Source organism: Athalia rosae, chromosome 7, assembly GCF_917208135.1.
Source record: "Athalia rosae chromosome 7, iyAthRosa1.1, whole genome shotgun sequence".
NCBI lineage: Eukaryota > Metazoa > Arthropoda > Insecta > Hymenoptera > Athaliidae > Athalia > Athalia rosae.
This window is the reverse complement of record NC_064032.1, coordinates 15618031-15634832: the sequence shown is the minus strand read 5'-3', so window position 1 is coordinate 15634832 and position 16802 is coordinate 15618031. Positions and strand designations below refer to the sequence as shown.

At 39.2% G+C, this 16802-nt stretch overlaps 5 protein-coding genes across 8 annotated transcripts; 3 read left to right on the top strand and 2 right to left on the bottom strand.

The window, feature by feature from the left end:
• Window positions 1-34: 34 nt before the first annotated feature.
• On the top strand, window positions 35-3547 carry LOC105683262 (transmembrane protein 135-like). 2 transcript variants are annotated; one of them, XM_012395738.3, is made up of 9 exons: window positions 35-181; window positions 313-443; window positions 959-1085; window positions 1360-1514; window positions 1595-1835; window positions 1921-2088; window positions 2163-2303; window positions 2402-2568; window positions 2630-3547. In XM_012395738.3, exons 1-9 carry the CDS (start codon window positions 35-37, stop codon window positions 2742-2744), a joined length of 1392 nt encoding a protein of 463 aa, XP_012251161.2. In that variant the 3' UTR covers window positions 2745-3547. The 2 variants fall into 2 exon arrangements, with proteins under 2 accessions (XP_012251161.2, XP_020706488.2); XM_020850829.2 differs by lacking the exons at window positions 35-181; window positions 313-443 and adding an exon at window positions 519-609.
• On the bottom strand, window positions 3406-6080 carry LOC105683261. The gene is made up of 6 exons (XM_012395736.3): window positions 5945-6080; window positions 5719-5811; window positions 5323-5656; window positions 5032-5210; window positions 4022-4965; window positions 3406-3910 (listed from the first exon to the last, which is right to left on the bottom strand). The coding sequence occupies exons 1-6, from the start codon at window positions 5995-5997 to the stop codon at window positions 3627-3629; spliced, it is 1887 nt and encodes a 628-aa protein (XP_012251159.1). The 5' UTR covers window positions 5998-6080; the 3' UTR covers window positions 3406-3626.
• Window positions 5996-6834, top strand: LOC105683264 (bis(5'-nucleosyl)-tetraphosphatase [asymmetrical]). Of its 2 annotated transcripts, none has more exons than XM_012395741.3 (2): window positions 5996-6246; window positions 6361-6834. In XM_012395741.3, exons 1-2 carry the CDS (start codon window positions 6135-6137, stop codon window positions 6675-6677), a joined length of 429 nt encoding a protein of 142 aa, XP_012251164.1. In that variant the 5' UTR covers window positions 5996-6134; the 3' UTR covers window positions 6678-6834. The 2 variants fall into 2 exon arrangements, with proteins under 2 accessions (XP_012251164.1, XP_048514379.1); XM_048658422.1 differs by having other exon boundaries at window positions 6081-6246; window positions 6313-6834.
• A 206-nt stretch (window positions 6835-7040) lies between these two features.
• Window positions 7041-9011, bottom strand: LOC105683263 (GTP-binding protein Rit2). 2 transcript variants are annotated; one of them, XM_020850830.2, is made up of 6 exons: window positions 8693-9011; window positions 8245-8565; window positions 8118-8174; window positions 7966-8039; window positions 7704-7895; window positions 7041-7616 (listed from the first exon to the last, which is right to left on the bottom strand). In XM_020850830.2, exons 2-6 carry the CDS (start codon window positions 8387-8389, stop codon window positions 7380-7382), a joined length of 705 nt encoding a protein of 234 aa, XP_020706489.1. In that variant the 5' UTR covers window positions 8390-8565; window positions 8693-9011; the 3' UTR covers window positions 7041-7379. The 2 variants fall into 2 exon arrangements, with proteins under 2 accessions (XP_020706489.1, XP_012251163.1); XM_012395740.3 differs by having other exon boundaries at window positions 8245-9011.
• On the top strand, window positions 8716-16534 carry LOC105683323 (spatacsin). The gene is made up of 20 exons (XM_048658418.1): window positions 8716-8860; window positions 8935-9324; window positions 9381-9547; window positions 9609-9980; window positions 10046-10846; window positions 10936-11108; window positions 11193-11467; window positions 11514-11696; window positions 11754-11942; window positions 12047-12238; window positions 12325-12619; window positions 12683-12903; window positions 12974-13134; window positions 13247-13734; window positions 13841-14206; window positions 14284-14442; window positions 14510-14769; window positions 14838-15131; window positions 15202-15521; window positions 15604-16534. Exons 2-20 carry the CDS (start codon window positions 9052-9054, stop codon window positions 15812-15814), a joined length of 5400 nt encoding a protein of 1799 aa, XP_048514375.1. The 5' UTR covers window positions 8716-8860; window positions 8935-9051; the 3' UTR covers window positions 15815-16534.
• Window positions 16535-16802: the final 268 nt, after the last annotated feature.

Genomic DNA, 16802 nt, shown 5'->3' with positions numbered 1-16802 from the left:
TCCTCCAACGGTGAGAAGAGAAAGTCTGGAAAACATGCCCCCGCGATTAAGTAAATTTTCTATCTCCGCTAGTTGTGTTGACTACGTTCATCCGTGGACTAATTCATGTGTCAGTGCAACTGCAGGCCTCGGTCTTCACGCCTTACAAGAATCTTTAAGAATTTATTCAACAGTTTATTTTGTAAGTAAGCACACCCGTCTCAATTGCTTATATCGAAGAAAAATTTGACGTTCTCATCTGAACAACAAGCAGTGATTCTCTGAATGACTAAGCAGTGGTTTTCTGAACTCAATACCTTGATCATGTTACAGGTAACGTTGTTGATGAGAGGAAGAATTCCTACAAAAGATGACATCAAACGTACTATCCTTGGAGTTCTACAATCAACAGCTTTTCTGTCTTGGAGTGCTTTTGCGTATTCAATGTTTCTTTGCTCGCTTAGGTATGAAGTTTTCAAGCTTTTACTGCATGTAGTTAAAGCTAGCCTTTTAACAATCAATTGACATAGAATTTTCAGGTGATCAATTTATGTTAGATTCTGGTCTTAATTTCTTTTCGGCTAGATGGCAAGACCAGTTGAACAGATAATAGACAATCATGACCATAAGGTAATTGTTGTATACGTAAGACTTTTGAATTGACCCTAATTCATAGGTCATAATCTACATACATACATGCCCAATGTGGGAAAAATATCTTCAATCGCTTAGCTACAGTAGGAGTAACTTGAACAATCTGAAAGGTAATGTTGGTCTAAATCTCTGAATCTTTACATACACACATACTAATGAGGAAAATCCTTTCATCACAGGGAAACTAGACAACTAACTACCTATAGTAACGGATGAACCAGTTTTTATCAGAACTATTCATACGAAATTGTGGTAACATCCGGGTCATACAGCTTATAATTGAATTGCTGTTCGTTAATTGACCATTCTATGTTTTATGTTACAGGCGAGCCTCTGGGAGTTTCAACATTCTCACCGTATCGTTCCTTCCGTCTTTTATATCCAGTCTTGCCGCCATTATCATCGAAAGACCGTCTAGAAGAACACTTCTTTGTTTATACGTATCAAACATAGTAGGTTGACAAGTTGATAGTCTCAGCAGAAGTAAAATTTACTTAATATCAAGAATTGTTCAATCTTTGTTTACAATCAGGGTGTATAGTTCGGTGAAATTCACCGAGATTGTGATCTTTATTAGTCTGCATTTTTTTGTTATGTTAGAGGATAAGGTTCCATAGCATTTCAAGCAATCGTTGTAACTAAAAAAACATCAAGCGATTTTGAGAAAATAATGAGCCGAAGCAAAAGTATTTGAATTTTATTTTGATCAATTTTCTATTTTCTAAGGCAACGGAAACCTTGTTCAAAATGGGTGTATGGCGAGGCTACTTTTCGATAATTCCCGGTGGAGAACTCTACATTTTTGCTACTAGTATGGCAATGTTACTATATTATTTTCGTAGTCACAAAAACCAACAAGATTCCATATTTAGAATTATGCAGTAAGTCGCCAAATTTGTACCGGTGTTCACTTCACTACTGTAAATTGAATTGTATGGTTACTTTGCGCTGCTTCTTGTAGATTTGTCGTCGGACCCTATGAGAAATTCAGTTACGAGAATGAAAAGACTTCACGGTCAGTAAGCATGGTGTCTTACGAGTACGAACCAGAATATCATGAAGAAAGCAGATCCAAGAATCAACTATTAAGAGCTTTCCAACAGGCCTTTGATGTGTATAAATATATGATTGGAAAACTAAAAGCCCAGAACAGGCATTCATCCTGTCAGCATCCCTTCAGCTGTAGTCACTACATTTTGTCAGTGAGTCAAATTGCTAGCCAACTACTGAATTGTTTACTGTCATAACTTACATAGAAAATCTTTATAATTTGGTCATCATTTATAGGGAAGCAGCAAGCTGTTTGGGATTGGGATCAGTATTCAGCTAGTCTTTAAATTGATATTTCAATTGAAAAGAATGTTGAGTAAACCGAAAATAATTAAGCAAATAATTTTTAAAAGAGAAAACTTATACTTGGGGATGTTTGTTGGAGGATTTGTAGCGATATACAGGGTAAGCTTCTATTTTCCTCTTATTATTTCATCCAAAGCTGAATTTTTGACTTATCACCAAACTTCATTTTCCAGATTTTGTCCTGTTCATTAAGAAGAGTTTTTGGAAAAGATTCAAAATACTTTGCAATTCCTGCTGGCCTTGCGGCAAGCATAACTTTCTCTATGTATCCAGATAACACAATCGCTCTATATGTAATGTGGAAGGCACTTCAGGTAAATGTGTACAATCTTGACACAAATATCGACGTTATGTGGATAAAAAACGTTTTAACAGTAATCCACTAGAATCTGTAACGACATAAATGTTTTAGATACTGTGGAATAGCGGTGTAGATGCCGGGAAGGTACCCGAAGTTAAGTGGTTTGTGATCATTCTTTATTGCTTCAGTACAGCAATTCTATTTCACGCAGCTATTATCGAACCACAGAATTTAAGACCATCATATTGGAAGTTTCTGCACAACTTATCCGGTGGAAGGTGAGTGACTCATTGGCAGTACCAAGAGAGTAAAGATATGTATATTTCGTTGTTATTACAGGATAGCCGCAATGGCTAGGTGGCCCTTAGACCAGTTTGGCCTTGATACAAGTGCATCTCTCGAGGAGGTTCTCAGAAAGACTAATACAATTGATCGAATCAGTTATTCATTTTAACGGAAATTAAATTTTAGTTGAATGGATAGTTGATCGTCCAATTCCAGTGACTACCAGTAGTAGACTGCAGAAGGATTTCTTATTGTGCGGTTTTATTCTGTTCAGCCATAGGTATGAACCCAGCAATAAGGAATTATCTGCAGTACCTATAAACAGTACATGTTAGATGACTCGCATACCATACCCCTATCTGGGTATAATTCAAGTGATGGAAAGGAACGTGAAATATCCCAGGTTATTGGGAGAGTTCCGATGGTCGTGTAGAACCAACAGTGCCTGTATTCGTTAACTCGAGATAGGATTTTTTTGATACATTACAATCATGGTATGTGTATTAGGACATACCTTTAGATATAAGCGACTTGTTTATTCGACTATTGTTCGTTGTGCATCCAAGCTATTCTTCAGCAATCGTGTACCTGTATTTTAGATTTTTTATCAGGTGAGATGTTTTTTGTCGCAACATTTTATGATATCATATTTGAACATGAGGAAGGGAGTTTTAGCAGTGGTGCTATATCACTGGGAAACCTGTTACCTGCTGAAGAAAATAAGTTTTCTTCCTTTTCTCATGTTAACCAATAGTGACAATCTGTTTCCTTGGGTGCCTAGCCGAATTGTATCATGTAATCATTACTTCTACTCAATTGTGGACAGTAAAGAAACTTTGTTACCTATTTATTTGTTACATATCAGGAAATTGTTCATATATACATACATATATGGGTACATATGCTATGTGTACACGCACAACGCACACGGACAAAATATGCTATAGTAAATATACAAGTATGTATATAGATGACAAGGAATTGATCAACATCCAACATTGTGGAAATCCCGGTGAGGTCCTATGACAGTCCTTCAAACAATTTAAAAAATTCAACAATTTTTGCTGGCGATCCGCATCGCTTTGTGTACCATATTGCCTTGACTTTCACCACTTCTCTTTCGTTTTGGTTTCTTTTTCTTTCCCAAAATGCTATTCCAATTGATCCTACTTCTTACGGTCATAGTCCTTTCATCAATCATTCCTGGTAGGACATCAGATTCTTTCAAGGTTAGACTGCAAACTGAATTTCTATCCCCGAATGTGTTCATCGTATTCATAGACTCTAACTGCCATGGCAGTATCCCAAAAAGACAATTTGACCAGTCTTGAGTTTCTGAAAATACCCATTAACGTACATACCTTCAAATGAAACATGTTGCAGACAGATCAGCCTCACAAGAACTTATTTGTAAGATGAAAAATATGATCAGCAAAAAATCTTTACCCAGTTCCAACAGCCAGATCGAATGTCTATTTGTTTGATCGCCTATTTCTGCAGAAAATTTTTCGTTGAATAGATTTTTCCCATTCTGCGCTTTTGCCAATGCAACAAAATCATCGACAGTTTTAATATCATCAACCAGAAGGGATTGATCACTGACTACCTTCTTTCCCGTGTAAACCTGGATAAATTTGAAAACCTGCCCTTTCGTGTTCTCGGACAAACTCGGTGTTACTAGTTGCAGAATGGGGGTGACAAAATTTGTTGAAAATTTGTTAATGTCGCATAGGATTTCAGTAACATAGTTTCGGTCCGTTAGGCAGCTCGGGATGTCCCCTGAGACATTCAGCCACGATACATTTTTGTATTCCGGATAATTTTGATCGACTTCTTCTTGAACTTTAACAAACGATATTGGCGATGTTTTTTTTTTATTGTTTTCATGCGCATGTTCCATGCAATGTTTGATATTGTGTGCTATTTTGATTTTGCACAAACTAGACGCTATATATTGCAACCACAAAGATGCTGTCAGCCTTTTTTGTTGTTTTTGATTTTCATCATTCACAAGATTCAATAAACTCAAAATCAACGTTTGTAACATGTCTTTGTCATGTAAAAGCATTATGAAATCTTGCCAGAACCGTGTTAAATATGGAGAAAGACTGTCCTGCACCATAATCCCCGATAATGATTTCTGTTTGTTGAAAATCTCTAAAGATTCTTCACTGGGTAGAAATACGTCTCTGTTGATCAATATATTCAGAACAACCTCGTCCTTGTTTGCTGCTAATTTATTTTTGCTCAGATATCTGGAAATCTTAGCCAAAAGAATATTCTGCCCTGTTATCAATGTATTGTCTTTGCCATTCAATTCAACCTGTGAATTTTTGCTATCATTAGCCGACGAGTTAATTGTGTATGTTCCAAAATCACTTAATGTTTTTCTGAAACAGAAGTAAAATTGATAGTGTGATATATCACTAACAGCAAGCAGTTCTAACTATTCTTACTTCAGCTGAGCATCAGGAATATCTTTTATCGAAGAACACCCAGCATGAATATATAAACCAATCGCGATCCACAGTTCGATCAAGTCCATTAGAATCTGTACTTCATCAGGCTCGGGCAATGCTTCTGCTAGTTCTACAGCAGCTTCCATTGCTTTGGTCTCAGCTGCCCAGTACTCCTCCTTAAAATCAATGCCATAATTGTACTTATACTGAAATCTCAAATTAAGAAGCTAAGCATAGGGAGGTATTCGCTAAGGAATTTGCTGCCAGTTTTTCAATACATTTCCTTACGTGTAGCCATTCAAGTAAAATATTTATTGCTATCCGTAAAACGCTGATAGATGGTAATTCATCGCCGTGAGCAGCGTCGTGGCGAATGTTCACAATCCATTGTGGAATCTTGAGCTGTTTGGCGATTTGAAAAAGAGATGATTGCTTGGTATGCCCGATGTTACTTATCTGATTCAAAAACCTCATTATTGTGGTTGAGTACATCAGACGTAAATCATTCTCATAATGGGCTGGTAACTCGCCACTGTCAATTTTTGGGGTCAATTCTCTGTCCCTCAGACAAACTTGGATTATTGATAGCGTACATTCTGCACCAACCGGCATTTTTGGTAGCCTATAGCAATTACGGAAATGATGTTACGCGTCGATGATGAATAATGAGAAATTCATATCTACCTTGCTTTCCAAACTAACAGTCTTTCATATCCTTTTTTCTGCTCTCCTGTATCACTGGAGTAAATTTGTTTATATACATCGTGCCACTCCGAACTAGAAACAGATAGGTTATTCCGACTGAGGAAGCAAATTATTAATCACTTGTGGTCAGGGTTTGACGTACGTACATTCAAGAAATTGTGATACGTGTAAATTCAATCATTCAACAAGTGATAGCTATACTCACAGAGAGAACCACGGCACGTGTTTGACGCTATTACGCTTCACGTAAAACGCCATTATCCTCGCGTAGGATATAGTATTTAAACTTGCTGGATAATCAGTTTTAATCACTGATACTTCAATCCTCGTCACCAATACCCTCTTTGTGTAATACTACCTACAGAGGAGCAACCACCTATCGACTTGTAACTGAAATGGCGGGTCGCCGAGCGTGCGGTTTCGTGATATTTCGAAGATTTTACGGTAGTGTCGAGTATTTGTTGATGCAAACGTCGTACGGTTCATATCACTGGACTCCGCCCAAAGGTATTTAAAAGTCAGGCATAGAACCGATGTCGAGTATAGTCGCTCGATTTCAACAAAACTTATAAGTTAGGCTACTTGGAACGGTGAGCTATGTCAGATTTTTCGACGATGCAGGGCATGTAGACCCCGGTGAGACTGACATGGAGACTGCGCTACGAGAAACCGAGGAAGAAGCTGGGTTTTCTGCCAAAGATCTGAATATATTTGAAGAAGCCAAGAGAGAACTAGTTTATCAAGTCAAGGGGAAACCAAAGACTGTTATTTACTGGCTTGCAGAAATGGTGAACGCACAGAAAGATGCTCGATTGTCTCATGAACATCAGAAGTTTCGGTGGCTGCAGCTGCAGGAAGCTTGTCATTTGGCTGGATATTCAGAAATGCAGGATACGCTGAAGTACTTTGATGGATACATTATCGACAACCACCTTTAATTAATGGATACTTGACTTCTCAACTCATGTTGTACAAAAAATGAGTTCTGATTAAAGGTACAGTATCGACAGGTATGCGTAACTTGCTAAATGATAATGACAATGTATAGAATTATATCTGGCAGCTGTACCTAAATATACACGTGGATAATTGTAATCATCTTTCGGTGTTCAATTCTTTGTTAGCTGTAGTATGTCCTTTGCATTTTCTACAGTTTTAACACATTCAGCTTATACATACACCATACAGCATTTTCTCTCATTTAATACTCATTTATTCCGTAATAGTTGATACGATCAATAATTTATTCAATTGTGATTATTGTCTGGTACGATTAAAGGGTCTGGTTATCCACTCTAAACTGCTCTTGCCTTATGAACTTTATTTAGATTAGTGGTACCAGTACGGCATAGCTTAGGATTTAGTTGGGATGGTAAAAGTTAAATGAGATTGAGAATATCTCAAGTGAAAAAAATAAAAGAAAGAAAATGCTAAACAATCGTTACAGCAATGACTAGTATTCCATGGTGACTAGAGTTCAAAACTACTTTTGCAAATTAACGTATACTATAGCCAAAAAGAACCATATTGGCCTTCTATCGATCAGTTTTTCAAAATATTTCAGCTGGTCTTGAGATTCTGAAATCACTTCTTCGTGGATCTTTAAGGGTGTTTATTTAGAACCTGAAAGGCGCTGATGGCTATGGTGAGTAATGATTAGCTGGCTGCTGTCTTCTGCGAAAGACAAAGGCAAATATAGATCTTAGACGCCACCAGCGACTGTGTTTCCGAGTTGTGCTGTACGGTCTTTCTCTAGCTCGAATCTGTCTCACTAGGGAATGGAAAGCATCGTCGACAAAGTGCCGTAAAGCTGCTGAGGTCTCGTAAAAAGGACATCCTAGCTGCCTAGCTAGTGCCTTTCCCTCTTCAGTTGACACCTGAAAATAAAAGAAGTACTCGCTTACAGGGATAAAGTTTTTGTACTTCTAATAATGTAATTATGACTAAAATGGATCAAGGATCACCTTTCGTTGGTGTTGTAGATCAAATTTGTTCCCTACGAGTACGAGCGGAATATCTTCCTGAACTCTAACCCGGGAAATTAATTTCCGATACTCTATTGCCTCCTGGAAACTGTGTCTGTCCGTAACCGAATAGCAAATCATGAAACCCTCCCCACATCTCATGTACTGATCTCTCATAGCTGTGAATTCCACCTATGATCAAAGTCCATGTTAGAAATAAACTGATTGTTAGATAGTTATACTTGGAATGTCGGAGATTCACCTGGCCAGCTGTGTCGAGTATATCAAGCAACGCAGCTTCCCCATCTATTACCGCTTGCTGCTGATATGAATCCTCTGAATATGTCAACAAAGGTAAGCGACATTTTTCTTGATCTATCTCTAAGAATCAAAGATCTTCTGCCTAAATCTCACCTATGGTAGGATCATGGTAGTCGAGGAAGCTGTGGCTCACAAATTGCAGAGTGACGGCTAAAATTTGTCAAATACAATGAAATCTTAGGAATGATTGATGCAATTACCAGATTTCTGAGTATTTTACCTGATTTTCCAACACCACCGTCCCCCAGCACAACGATTTTGTAAACCCTCAAGCCACCCCTTGTCGTCGGCTGAGTCAAAATTGGGATGCTGTTGGTACTAGGAGTAACAAAGCTACCCTCATCTCGGGATTGTATCTCGGACATTGCGCGGGAATTTATCCCGACCCTGTAGAGAATGTGCGTGCAATCATAGCGTTTCCAGCTCCTTAACTCGACCACTATAAGCGGGCTCGCAATGCACGGCACTTATTGCAAGGATATTTCGCCGAGAGACCGATGGCAACCACCCTTGCATACATATTTCGTTCCAGGCTCAACTCCTACGTAAAAACGTCACAGAGCCTTAACTTATTCAATTGATTCTTATCGATTATACCCTATATGTACTTTGAAAAACTATTCGAGCCCGATATCGCGGAGTTTTGCGCAGAGCAAATCAACTATCACCTTATCCCCGGTCAGCCCTTTGCTCTATTGTAAGGTCAGCTCCCACTGCCGCTGACTGCCGTGACCCTGAAACAATTCGTAACGATTATTACGCACGCGTACACCGTTTGGGTTTTGTCCGTTCTGTCCAGGCTGATGCTCAGTGGTGATTGAAAGGAGCGTTGAAAGGTAATTTAAAAGTGTTGACTAGCTGGAAATCTAACCCCTTCATATTCCTACTATGTATACTTTGTCTATTTCAGTGAGTTTAGGTGGGATTTGAACTTGATTCGTGAGCTCGCCTGATCGTTGAGTTCGAATGTTACGCTGTTTCGACAGGTGTCATTTACTTCATCAGAACGTAAGACTTCTGAATCACAATGGAAACTGTAGGTGGTATTCCAGTTGAATGTTTGACTGGTGAATTGGTAGGAGTGTGGTCCGGCTGGCGCACACTTGGCGATCGTGAGGTGGTCAGGGAAGCTGCAGCTAAAGGAACCCATATAAAATTATCCCAAAAATGCTTGGCATCAAGAAGGCACTGTTCGCTCAAAGAGGCACAAGCTTATTTTGAGCGCGAAGTCAATTTGTGGATAGATGAGCTGCTCGCCAAACAGCAAGTTTTTAGAGCAACACATATCATCAAAAACATGGTACGTGGGTGAAATTGGTAGTTATATTATAATTGAGGTTTGATTGCAATGTTTAGGGAAAGGACCCTGCAGAGCGCATAAATTCAGTCTGTGTTAACAGCACGGATCCAAAACTTAGGGACTACTTGTGTCATCATCTGCAAAAGATCGACGGACTAACAGAACGAGAAACTAAGGCATGGTGGCTCATAAAATTAATGGATGAATACGTAGCTGCCTATTCGTAAGTCCTTGTAACCCCAACTGTAAGAACCTGCAATCTTGTAAGTGCCTTTTTATTCCAGAATGGATAACAATCCAATGTCCAACGAGTCCATTCGATATGTAATCGATATGCCAGATAACTACAAGACTGTCTTGTGCACAGATCTTTATTTCTGTACATTTGACGCTGAAATATCTAGGAATATATCCGCTCCAGTAGCTTGGGACTATTTATTGATGACGAATAAACTTAACATTCTCTCGGTATGGATCAATATCAACTACAACAGTCCTTTAGAACCTGTTCCTCTTTACCTGCTAGACAAACACATTGTCGATAATCTCCAAAGAGTCCTGAGTGATTTGAAGATTACGCAAAGTATGGTGGATTCTGTTCATGAAGCAGATGCTGCTGATGTCATCAAAGAATTGGTCCTGGATCGGCTGGCTAGGTAGATATAAGAGCGATTTTAAGCAAATTTGAACCTCATCTTATTCTATTCTTCTCTATTTTCAGGCGAGCTGTTTTCACCTCCAAAGAATCAATTGGCGTGAAACCAGTATTGAACAGATTGTTGAACAATGGAATTGTGCCTTCTAAATTTGAGGAGATTCTCAAACAGAATAATTCAACCATCAACCCCAAAAATTTCCTTCCCAAGCTAAATATTGGACTATATTCAAATTCTTACCTAGAAAATAGTGTGATGCAGGAAGTTGACGAGAATAACAGAAAGCTTTACTCTGCACTAGAATACATGGCACAGAACTCGGCGACTGTTGCAGTATATGAGAGCTGTGTTTTATCAAATGTTGATTGTGCAACCATTGATGATTACTGGGATAAGAATCCACTGGTCCTTTTAAATTTGATATTTTCCCAATGTAATGTTGAGCAGATTTCAATACACAATACCGATTCGTTTACAATGATGGACCGCTGGTTACTCTCAGGAATTTTGAACAATGACAGAAGCTTTTCTGTTAGCTCTCTAGAAATATCTAAAATAACGCTTAAGCGTGTTGTTCGGAATTTTCCGCATCTGGGAAATGCTCTGTGGGGAAATATTCACCCGCAAGAGATGAGTATGTATGATCTACTGGATGGTTATGAGAATTTCAACGTCCCACAAGGATTTGCATGGCGACATAAAGACCGTGAAATGCCGACATGCTGTACAGAGTATCTTATAAAAAAATACGGTCACAAAGAGAAGCTGACTTACATCAACTATCTTAGGCAGGGGAGACCCAACATGGCTACCAGAATCCTGCTACATGACCTAAAAAAATTTCACCAAAATATATCATTAAAAATGTTAGTTATAGTATATGTCCGCTTGAATAATTAATTCGGTCACTCAATAATATGTTGGATGTATCAAAACGAGACAATCACTTTTCAAGGAAATGTCAAGCTTCTACCAGGGCCCATGCTCTTGCGCTGAGGAACGCAGACCTCCCAGAAGTCACTTCAGCTTGTGTTTCTTTTATTGAAATCATCGGCGTTGACTCGGAAAATTTGCGATTGCATCTCACCATTACTCAACGGATACGTGAAGGACTTGGTACGTCGGTTGGTAAGTTGAATAAAAGACTTCATGATTTCCCATTTGGTATTATCAGAGCAGTAGAACGATAATAATCCTGTATACCTTGTCCAGGCAAACAACTGGAAGCAATACTTTTCAACGACACATCAAATTTGAATGTTCTAACACTGCAATTGGAGCAGTGTTTCAAACAGCATTTGATCGAATTTCTTGACAAAAACACCGAACAGTTGATAGAGGCAATTAGAGACTGGGATGTGATTGTAAGGTTCGCTCAGGCCCATAATAGTCCACTTCCAAATTTCTTCCTTCGGTACTTAGCTAGCAGAGATCTATGGTTTCAATTTCTCCTTGTTGGGCAGATATTTATATACCCTGTAGTACAGGTGAGGCAATTCGAAATAGAGAGTAATACTTCAGGCTTGGTCTTAGCCTTCAAGTTTTTTTCGACAGATGATCAGTTTGGCTAGAAAATTTGCAAACCCTGATCTCCGTGATCATCTACTGGCTTGCCTAAGTAGTTTGGAGCTACCGACGATTCACACGACTGATGGAGAATCGAGAAGCCATGACTTGAGCCAATCACTGTATCCCAAAATTGCATCAAAGGAGAATGTGAGTTCTCGAATCTCCGACATCTTAAAAAAATAGCATACAGCTAATTTTTTTCAGGAATCTCGCAATGGAGATCTCAAAACATCGAGGTGCTCTAATGATATAAAGAACAATTATTCATCTAACAATGACCTTTGGATGACTATCTTAAATTGCCACAACAGCCAAGACCCGCCTGGATCGCTGCTACGTGCCGCAAGCTTCCACAGGTCACCGTTTCTCATTGTTTTGGCCACTTGCTATGAGGTACAACTGTTAATTGATGACCACACATCATTATTACGAATTTGATTATTCTGTCCCTTGTGATGAAAATTGAACAGGCGAATGATCTATTTTCCTTTCCACAGCCGTCATCTGTTGCCGCTTACTGGTGTTCGTGGACGGTGATAGCAACTAACGATACCGCGATCATCTCTGACTACCAAGACTGCCTAGAATGCCAAGTCTGGACCGCAGATAGAGTGTTGCAACTATTGAAACGATTAGTTTTGTCAGGATTTATCAAAACTATGAGTAGGGGGCTGGAAATTTTTATGCCGGTAAGTTCTGTAAATATGCAAGATTCACGTAAGTTACTTTCAAAAAATCTCCTTGGCTTTTATGTTCATTTATTTTCATGGCATAGGAAAATCCCTTGCAGCTCTTTGCTCACTTTTTAATGCATTCTGTTGACCTTGGAGATTTCGAATCTGGAAAAAAATCTTTAAAGGCCTTCAAAAGTGCATGTTCGACTTTGGTCTGCAATGCCAAGATCAATTGGATGGATTGCGATTCGTCGTATTTGAAGAACTCGTACTGGATTGTTTTTGCAGCTGCTAGATGTGCGGTTGTTGCTCTTGCCCATCGTTTTTCCAATACTATCTTGCGAATAGAGTTCCTGGATTCTCTCTGCTCGTGTCATTTTGCCGATGAACTACCAGGTACTCTACCTAGTATGAAAGGTACAGTTTAAACAAACTAACGACTAAGCCCTTACGTTATAGAAGCTTCAGACTTCCAACGTCTCTTGAAAGTCATGGAAATCCTTGTTGAGACAGACGTCACGCTTAACTTGGGCCAATTTTCCGATTCCGAATGCTCGGATGTGATCGACGATGAGCTGAAGAAATGTCTAGCCAAATTGGCGGAGAGTGAGAATTATAAGGCTGCGCTACAATTGTGTGAAGCTGTGAAGTTTGATTGTTCTGAGATAATTACAGCTCAGGTATTAGTTCTTGCTGGTTTCATTTCTCAATTATTGTTTTTTGCTCTTCGAAAGTTACATTTTTTTTCAGTGGCATAAAAACTTTGCTAATAGCCGTGACGTAAGCGGGATGTCGGCAAGCAGCCTTTGGAAAAGCTGTGCCGATGATTTTTACAAATATCATGTCAAACATGATGTTGCGGCTAGTTTTTATGTCGAGCATGCTGAGAAAGTCGCCTCGCACAGGGAAAGGTGAGTTCCTCAATTAGAATACTTTGGAGAATATTTGAAACTCTCTTATTAGTCGGGAAGTAAATGATGCAGAAACCGAACACGATGCTAAATCTAAGTTGGTTGATCTTAGGTTCGAAATACTGAGGCTAGCACTCGAGACCTTACAAGAAACTAATACAAATCGGAAAATTATAGACAGCATAGAAATGGCAATGTGGAAATCCTGCTTTTTAGCTGGCTCTGAAAACGTGTACATCAATGATACACCTGTAGCTTTTAACAAACTGAAAACCGAACTGATGTCTGGCTTAGTAGATCTTCAAGTACGATGTGAACTCAACGATCCTTATGAGAAATTAGCTGTGGAGAAACTTATCGATCGATTCATTGACGTCGGAAATCTTCAAACTGCACTCAGGATCGCAACCATCTTCAACCACAAACACAGGGACTTACAAATCTTGATGCTATGTCTCAGTCTTGCGGAAGAAGAAATCAGTCCTTACCAGTTAACAACCCAGCAACGGATGCTATTTTCGACAAAATCACGATTGAAGAATCAGTGGCAGGTCCCCTACAGACGCAAAGGATTGCCTAAGTCGTGTTCGTTAACTTCACGTAATTATACATATTAGTATTATTGGTGCAAATGTCTAGCGATCGACGATCTAGCGACAATTCTAGGGCATAACGTCTGTTGATTGGGGTTTCTTTTTCTTCATAGTTCAAAATATTTCTGATGAAGCATCCCAGTTTGCCACTGAGACCGCAGATTCCGTTTTAATCGAGCAGATCAAACTTGACTGCATTGTGCAACTGCAAAAGTTGACCGAGATTCTAACACACGGAGTGACCGTTGGCCGGAAGGTACTTCTTTGCTACAGGCTCTCCGTTTATCTCTGTAAGAGTTATCAAACTCTGTTGACACTCGATGATCCGATTGCATTCCTTGAAGAGATAGTCGCCGCCAAATACGATTATAAACTGGAAGTGGTTAAAGATGTTGTCGCTGCTTATTCAGTCAACAATAGACAGCTCGCCGATTTTCTTTCTGATAAAATTATCACGACAATCACTAGGCACACAGAGCGTAAGTTTCTCCAAATTGTGGAATCCCGTTAGTCGATTCTATGAGAATAGCACGTGATGTAAACTTTCAATTTTCAGGGGAACACCCTGACCAGCCAATGACCATGTGGGGTTACGCGTTGGATGGGAGTTTTCACATAGTAACAGAAATATGTGGCGAACCATCTTTACTAGGATCCAAGCTGCTCGAGGCAACTATGAGACTACTCGGACGTTCCCATGGGGAGAATCGCGATGGTAAGTCTGCGGTAGTTCGATGGGTTCTTTTCAAAGTAAATTAGACCGACGAAAACCTCTTTCACAGTGACCACTCTCAGAGTAATCGTTGAGCTCCTGATAAAATCACATGATTGCTTCACCGCTGCTTGCAATATGGAAGGCATCTCGTTGATCCTCAGAAAGTCTCAGCAGCTGGCTAATTCTCTGCAGAATTTAAAGGAGTGGGGATTGCTCGTACGACTTCTGACCGGTGTTGGCAGATTCACAGAAATGAACTATATTTTGCAGATACTTAAGGAGAATCAGCAGTTTGAATTTTTACTGAAAGGCAAAGGACTCGAAAAAGTCAGTTTCGCATTGTCCGTTGTATTTACACACGACGGACTTTCGTCTAATAATTATTCGTGGTATAGATTCCAGGACTGAAAACTGCGCTCCTTGACTTCCTCAAGGGAAACTCGACTGAGACAAAGGAGCTTTTCAATATGGTTACCAATCACTTCCTACTCTACACAGAAATTGCCCTCACCTGGGAGCATGAAGCCAAAGAAGCTATCAATAAGTTGTTTGCCGAAGCAAAAGCTGAATGCAAAAATCAGGGAAACATGAACATAGCGGATATAAGGCTGACTAAGAATGTTGAGAATGAAAAGCGTCTGCATCTCGCAATGGTTAACTACACCCACGCTACGGAACATTATCTCCGGGTAATAAGCTGGAATAAACAAACAAATGATATGTATATGGTAACCCATAACTTTGTTCTTTATCATCCAGGACAACAAGCTGACTCTCGCGTACCAATGTTGCCACCGTGCAGAATTGGTGGCACTGCAAATATCATTTTTTCAATCCGTGAACCATAATCAGCAGGTTCCCTGTGTCCTTGACCTAAGTAGTGCTGAAATCGACAGACTCATTTCAAATGACTTGAGTTTTTCCCAGGCCAATATTCTTGTACGAGCTTACAATCATCCTGTTGACTGGGGAATCGTGATATACAATCATTGTGTGCTCCGGTGCGACACCAAGTACCTGAAAGATTTTTCAACTACCAATGAACTAACCGTTACTATTGTTAGGGATTCTGCAAGAAGGTGAGTTTGGATTCATTATTGAGAAGATAACACGTTACATTATAATGATATTATAGATACTGGTATTATACTGATATCATAGGTACCAGGCAGAAAAAAAAATCACCAAACAAATGGCAGAGGCCATGCAACTGTTAATATCATTGTTGAAGGACGTCGAGTGTAAATATACTCTGGCAAGTCAGTTAGGGTTTAAAAATGTGATCGAAACGATCCTGGCAAACCCTTTGGTCAGCGCTTATCTAAAAGATACAGTTTGGAGAAAGGGATACACAAGCACCACCTTTGACTAGATCCGTATCACGAGTTAAGCATAATGAAACATAACTTGTTCACTGGCTTCTACCAAACCTTTACCGAAGTGAACCTGCTGAATCGTTGTAGTCGGTTTTATTGTTGTGTCCTATGGTGTATATCCTAATCTCTGCAGATCAATTAATAATACCCATAATCTGTAAGTATACTTATGAGTAAACGTACATCTTGTTATACAAAAAAAAAAAAAAGCCACAACCAAAATCAAGATTGGACGGTGTATTTGAACCCTATAATTACCCTGAGAGGCATAATGTGAAGTTACAGAACCATTCCAAGTAGGACGATTATGATCGTAAGTCAATTAATCAGGGTAATCATTGGATACGGTAGAATCTTGGTGCCTAAATCTGTCTAAGGGTTGTGATGTATGATAAATGCAACTATGAAATATTCGTAGGCAACTACTTCGTTAAATTTGTCGAAGACTGGGAACCCAGACAAGAGTAGTGAAGCTTCCATGACGTTGATATACTCTGGGTTATCCTTCTTACAAGCTTTGACGGTTGAAATAGTCTGCATAATGATTTGAGAATGGTAGATTGTGCTGCATGGAACACCAGGAACACTCGCGATTCCACAATCGCACTCGCAATGAGATCGAATTACATGCAACTAGCGTGATAAACCCTTCAGAAAAAATCCGTTGTGAGAAAACATGCATTTTTCTATTTAATAAATCCATGTAATATTCTCAATAACGTGTTGCAATTCATTTCCAACCCTCACCGAAAAGCTCCTTCAAATCGATAGTTTATTAATTAGTTATTATTTATACGTTTTATTTGATCAACACAAAATGTAGCGCAAAATAATATTGATAAATGTACAACTGCTCGTGAAGAGAGAACGAATCCGCAAATGATACCAGAGTGACGGTATAATATACGTTCGGGTGTGTGAATGACCGCCGCCGTGTTCGTCTCATCGGAGAATACATCATTAAAGAAATGTTTTATTTATCAA

Bases quoted from the DNA above. Each gene is read 5' to 3' on its own strand.
- LOC105683262 (XM_012395738.3), top strand. From the start codon at position 35: ATGCCCCCGCGATTAAGTAAATTTTCTATCTCCGCTAGTTGTGTTGAC. The intron at 444-958 runs GTATGAAGTTTT...TTTATGTTACAG, and splicing joins ATGTTTCTTTGCTCGCTTAG to GCGAGCCTCTGGGAGTTTCA. The intron at 1,836-1,920 runs GTGAGTCAAATT...CATCATTTATAG, and splicing joins GTAGTCACTACATTTTGTCA to GGAAGCAGCAAGCTGTTTGG.
- LOC105683261 (XM_012395736.3), bottom strand. From the start codon at position 5,997: ATGGCGTTTTACGTGAAGCGTAATAGCGTCAAACACGTGCCGTGGTTC. The intron at 5,812-5,944 runs GTGAGTATAGCT...ATCTGTTTCTAG, and splicing joins CACGTGCCGTGGTTCTCTCT to TTCGGAGTGGCACGATGTAT. The intron at 3,911-4,021 runs GTAAAGATTTTT...GGGTATTTTCAG, and splicing joins GATCTGGCTGTTGGAACTGG to AAACTCAAGACTGGTCAAAT.
- LOC105683264 (XM_048658422.1), top strand. From the start codon at position 6,135: ATGGCGGGTCGCCGAGCGTGCGGTTTCGTGATATTTCGAAGATTTTAC. The intron at 6,247-6,312 runs GTATTTAAAAGT...AAAACTTATAAG, and splicing joins TCACTGGACTCCGCCCAAAG to TTAGGCTACTTGGAACGGTG.
- LOC105683263 (XM_012395740.3), bottom strand. From the start codon at position 8,389: ATGTCCGAGATACAATCCCGAGATGAGGGTAGCTTTGTTACTCCTAGT. The intron at 8,040-8,117 runs GTGAGATTTAGG...TGACATATTCAG, and splicing joins CTACCATGATCCTACCATAG to AGGATTCATATCAGCAGCAA. The intron at 7,896-7,965 runs GTGAATCTCCGA...CTTTGATCATAG, and splicing joins TACTCGACACAGCTGGCCAG to GTGGAATTCACAGCTATGAG.
- LOC105683323 (XM_048658418.1), top strand. From the start codon at position 9,052: ATGGAAACTGTAGGTGGTATTCCAGTTGAATGTTTGACTGGTGAATTG. The intron at 12,620-12,682 runs GTACTCTACCTA...CTTACGTTATAG, and splicing joins TTTTGCCGATGAACTACCAG to AAGCTTCAGACTTCCAACGT. The intron at 14,443-14,509 runs GTAAGTCTGCGG...CCTCTTTCACAG, and splicing joins CCATGGGGAGAATCGCGATG to TGACCACTCTCAGAGTAATC.